Source organism: Seriola lalandi, unplaced genomic scaffold (assembly GCF_002814215.2).
Source record: "Seriola lalandi dorsalis isolate HSWRI2012SDOR001 ecotype SW California unplaced genomic scaffold, Sedor1 jcf7180002054973, whole genome shotgun sequence".
NCBI classification, from domain to species: Eukaryota; Metazoa; Chordata; class Actinopteri; order Carangiformes; family Carangidae; genus Seriola; species Seriola lalandi.
Genome location: NW_019525523.1, coordinates 181,737 through 187,261, shown reverse-complemented (window position 1 = coordinate 187,261; position 5,525 = coordinate 181,737). Strand labels below are relative to the sequence as shown.

Here is a 5,525-nt window from a genome sequence, read left to right as displayed (position 1 = left end):
TTATGAACAGTTCAGAAGCTTTAAAGTCCACGTGATGGCCAGAGACAACGGTTCTCCTCCGCTCAGCAGCAACGTGACCGTCAGTGTCTTCATATCAGATGTGAACGACAACTCTCCTCAGATACTGTACCCCGCCCCGGAAGGCAACTCCTTCATGACCGAGTTGGTCCCCAAAGCTGCACACGGAGGCTCTCTGGTGACCAAAGTGATAGCGGTGGACGCGGACTCCGGACAGAACGCCTGGCTGTCCTATCATATAGTGAAATCCACTGATCCGGGACTTTTCACTATTGGTCTCCACAGCGGAGAGATCAGGACACAGCGGGACATTTCTGAGTCTGACAGCATGAAACAGAACCTTATTGTGGCAGTGAAAGATAACGGACAGCCCTCTCTCTCTGCCACCTGTTCCATGTATTTACTTATTTCTGATAACTTGGCTGAGGTGCCAGAACTGAAGGATATTTCTTATGATGAGAAGAATTCCAAACTGACTTCTTACCTGATCATCGCTCTGGTGTCTGTGTCCACCTTTTTTCTGACTTTCATCATCATCATTCTGGGTGTGAGGTTTTGTCGCAGGAGAAAGCCCAGACTGTTGTTTGACGGAGCAGTCGCCATCCCCAGCGCTTATCTGCCTCCTAATTACGCAGATGTTGACGGCACAGGAACTTTACGCAGTACTTACAATTATGACGCCTACCTGACAACAGGTTCTAGAACCAGTGACTTTAAGTTCGTGACCTCTTACAATGACAACACACTTCCTGCTGACCAGACTCTGAAGAAAAGCCCAACAGACTTTGCTGACGTGTTCGGAGAGTCCGATGGTTCTCCAGAGGTAGGAGTAATTTCACTTTCGCCTCTCTTGTTTGCTAAAAACTTTTGCATATGATCACAAATATTCGGCATTTCTTTCAGCCATCCAGTTTGAATTTTGCTATTGTTTCTATGGGAAAACATGTTGTAAATCGAATGCTTTATAATATTTGCACCTTGTATTATGAAGTTTGCACTCATTACTAGAAATGTTTTGTTCAAATTCACAGTCCAGCTGTCTTTTCAACCTGTCAGAACACAGAATGTTAAGCGGATGGAACAGTGACAGTACTGTAGTGCAAGCATGTGCATTCGGTATGCTAAGTTAATGTGGTGAGTCCTGTTCTTTAGAGAGTAGTGGTTTGCGGTTTCATACTGTTGTCAGGATGCACTGATACTTACTGATATCTCTTTCCATTTAGATCATTGTTTTCTGTTCATTTTTTCAGATTGATTATGATTGACCCCTAGTGTTTGATACCCTTTGTTCAGCTATTCATTTTTCATACATAGTATGTGAGCAGCAGTATTCGGTACCATCTTAACAAAACAGGGAATATTTACAATATCTTCTTGAGAAATAATATTTTTACTTTTTGCTGTTTGGGTAGAGGCAATCACGCATAACAGAACTTCATTTTTATCTCATAAAATAATAATAAAAGGTTATAATAATGAATTTTAAAATGTTTAAGATCTGTGAATATGTAATGGCAGTTATTAATGGCTGGTTAATCTAAAATCATATTTTTAAAATATATTTTGGAAAAGCCATCTCATCAAGGTTTGAAAATATCAAAATGTAATTTCTTAGCCATGTCATCTTGTACTATAATGTTGCTATTATGTGTTGAAAAATGGCATGGTCTTCATTCTAGACAGGCCAGGTGACTATAGGACACGTTTTGAGTTTATTTTATTACCTTGAACGCCTGTGGTGGTGCACAGATTAATCTACTCCCTCCTAGTCAACTTGAAGTGAACGAGAAAGAGGAAGAGACTATTTAACTTAAACTACAGACTGATTAACCAAAAGTATGTAATTTGGAAAATCATGTTTGCAGCAAGTGACGAAGAAACAATTGTATTAAGGACAATTGTTACAAAATTAAAAATCCAAGAAGAGGATTAAACCATACCTGACAGAGAGACTGATTTCACCAATTTACATTAGTGAGCAAGCCAGTTAGCACTGATACCAATACTCCAACAAAACTACATGCCAGTCTAGTTACAGTATGTGTTCTTCTCAGTGAAGAGGTTACTGCTCAGGTCTCTTCCGCTAAGCTAAGTCACAACACAGACTGACACGTTTAAGATCTGATTCCTTTTTATCTAGTACTGAGTGCAGCCCCTTTTGAAATACCTTGAATACTCGTTGGGTCATTAGATCTGCCTCTTTTTCCTCGGTGTAAATGTGCCCTTGCCTGTGATATATCCAGATGAGCCACGTACATGCGCTTTTAAGACTGATTTCATGATATGCCACTTTCTTACAAAGAGTGAATTCTTTATCCGATTTAAAGGCTATTCCATTCCTTTATGAATGTTATGTGTGCTCAACCATTAGCATGAGAACTCCCAAAGATTAATAAACATATTCCATAACAGCACATTTTTAGTTTTTGTCCATTTTAGCTCTCTTATAAACATTTATTCCCTCTAAGGCCTTGAATATCTGCTATCTTATAATGTTGGCTTTTGTATTGTTTATGATTGTTGAATTTCATTGTGCAACTTTATCCTTTTACACTTCTTACTCCCCTCTAAAATTACTGCTTCTGTTCATCTCTCCAACACTTTTGTGCATTCAGTTTGTCATTACTATCGTTGCCTATGGAGTTCTTTCGGGATGTTGAGTTTATAGAGAGTAATATTTTAATTATGCAGCCAGAAATTAAATGGTTTAGGCCAGCCTTAATATGGGTGGTTTTCAGGTCGGCCACCAAGCCTTGCCAAATCGACTACTTGTTTTCAGAGGTGGTGTAACCTTTTTATTGGACTCGTTTGTTCTGATAGTTTGTTTCATGCAGATGTGTTATCCATAGTAAAATTCTTAAATAACTATTCATTGGCTTTATTATTTCTGACTCGTTCTGTTTTGCGCTTGGATTGGGTTCGACATACAATAAACGAACAAGAAAACAGTTGTATGCATTAAGTGTTGCTCTTTCAAATGCAGAAATGAAATTGAACTCACAGTGTCGCTGTTGACCAGCAGAGGAAATATGCCTCCACCCCTTTCGCATGCTTTGTTACTGTAGGTTTGAGCTTCTCCTTGTCAAATTGTACCTTTGAGTGTGCCTCGGTCGACAATTCGCTTCACATACGCCGTTTGCAAGTACAATTGATGTGTGATTATGTTATACTGGACCGCACAGAATTTCGCACGGGGATAATAAACATCGTTCACCATTTTTGAGTTGTTTTTCCCGTTTGTGAGTCATGATGGCACACAATGGATGTTCAGCGGCTGGCCTGCTTTACGGCTCGGCTTTCTTCCTTCTGCTGCTTCACATCGGTAACGGAGACGTAAGCTATTCTATTCCAGAGGAAATGAAACCCGGATCTGTTATTGGAAATATAGCAAGGGACCTCGGGCTGGACGTGAGGAAATTGTCTGCTCGAAAGGCCCGCATTGACAACGAGCTGAACCGTAGACGGTACTGTGACATAAATCTTCACAGTGGAGATATGATTGTAGCTGAAAGAATTGATCGAGAGGCACTTTGCAGCGAAAAGGCATCTTGTATCCTTAAATTTGAGTTGATCTTGGAGGCTCCCCTCGAGTTGCACCGCATTTCACTACAAATACATGATATCAATGATAATCCGCCCGTTTTTGCTAAAGATGAAATTAAGATAGAAATGAATGAATTGGCTGTAAAAGGATCCCGCTTCCGTGTTTTGGAGGCGCACGATCTAGATATTGGGCAAAACTCAGTTCAGAGCTATGTATTACAGTCAAACAGTTACTTAGTGCTGAAAATTCAGTCTAAATCAGATGGGGATAAATTCGCAGAACTGGTGTTGAATAAGGAGTTAGATCGTGAGGAACAGCATGAACTGAAATTACTGCTCACTGCACTAGATGGAGGCACTCCTCAAAGAACTGGTACTGCTATTGTGCATGTGACTGTCATGGATGCTAATGATAACGCTCCAGTGTTTAGCCAGGCCATATATGAAGGCATTCTCCCTGAAAACTCTCCTTTAGATACTGTAGTGGTTAAAGTGGCTGCAACTGATGCAGATGAAGGGCTAAATGGTGAGGTGACTTATGAATTAAGTCGTATTTCAGAGAGCGGTAGAAGAGTATTTGCTTTAAATCGCACCACGGGTGAAATAAAAGTAATAGGGCCTTTGGATTTCGAGGAAGAGTCGATATATGAAATGCGCGTAGATGCCAAAGATAGATATGGCCTTACCTCAGATTCCAAAGTGATAATTGAAATCTCCGATGTTAATGACAACCCTCCTGAAATCAATTTAAAATCTCTTAATAACCCCATACCTGAGAACGTGTCACCTGGTACAGAGGTGGGCATCATTAACGTGCAGGACAGAGACTCAGAGAATAACAGACAGGTCCGCTGCTCCATTCAGCAGAATGTCCCTTTTACGTTGGTTCCTTCTATTAAAAACTATTATTCTCTGGTGACCACAGGACAACTGGACCGTGAACTAGTGTCTGATTACAACATTACAATCACTGCCACTGACGAGGGCTCTCCACCTCTGTCCTCCTCTAAAACTGTTGAGTTATCTGTAGCTGACATCAACGACAACTCACCTGTGTTTGAGGAACAGTCGTACAGCGCATATGTGACTGAAAATAACAAACCTGGCTCCACTTTATGTTCCGTTACTGCTCGAGACCCCGACTGGAGACAAAACGGTACAGTGATTTATTCTCTGTTAGCTGGTGAGGTGAACGGTGCCCCGGTGTCCTCCTATCTGTCTGTTAACGGAGACACGGGGGTGATCCACGCTGTGAGGTCGTTTGATTATGAACAGTTCAGAAGCTTTAAAGTCCACGTGATGGCCAGAGACAACGGTTCTCCTCCGCTCAGCAGCAACGTGACCGTGAATGTCTTCATATCAGATGTGAACGACAACTCTCCTCAGATACTGTACCCCGCCCCGGAGGGCAACTCCTTCATGACCGAGCTGGTCCCCAAAGCTGCACACGGAGGCTCTCTGGTGTCCAAAGTGATAGCGGTGGACGCGGACTCCGGACAGAACGCCTGGCTGTCTTATCATATAGTGAAATCCACTGATCCGGGACTTTTCACAATTGGTCTCCACAGCGGAGAGATCAGGACACAGCGGGACATTTCTGAATCTGACAGCATGAAACAGAACCTTGTTGTGGCAGTGAAAGATAACGGACAGCCCTCTCTCTCTGCCACCTGTTCCATGTATTTACTTATTTCTGATAACTTGGCTGAGGTGCCAGAACTGAAGGATATTTCTTATGATGAGAAGAACTCCAAACTGACCTCTTACCTCATCATCGCTCTGGTGTCTGTGTCCACCTTTTTTCTGACTTTCATCATCATCATCCTGGGTGTGAGGTTTTGTCGCAGGAGGAAGCCCAGACTGTTGTTTGACGGAGCAGTCGCCATCCCCAGCGCTTATCTGCCTCCTAATTACGCAGATGTTGACGGCACAGGAACTTTACGCAGCACTTACAATTATGACGC

The 5,525-nt window shown here is 42.1% G+C and overlaps 2 protein-coding genes across 2 annotated transcripts in view; both read left to right on the top strand.

The window, feature by feature from the left end:
• Positions 1–895, top strand: part of LOC147817338 (protocadherin beta-15-like) — a 2,322-nt gene extending 1,427 nt beyond the window's left edge. Inside the window, exon 2 of the mRNA XM_087171020.1 lies at positions 11–895. Coding sequence (XP_087027146.1) covers positions 11–895 — 885 coding nt within the window. The remainder of the gene's footprint in view (positions 1–10) is intronic.
• A 2,210-nt stretch (positions 896–3,105) lies between these two features.
• The window catches only part of LOC111646568 (protocadherin gamma-A1-like), a 2,803-nt gene continuing 383 nt past the window's right edge, over positions 3,106–5,525 (top strand). Inside the window, exon 1 of the mRNA XM_023396098.2 lies at positions 3,106–5,523. Coding sequence (XP_023251866.1) covers positions 3,265–5,523 — 2,259 coding nt within the window. The 5' untranslated portion in view covers positions 3,106–3,264. The remainder of the gene's footprint in view (positions 5,524–5,525) is intronic.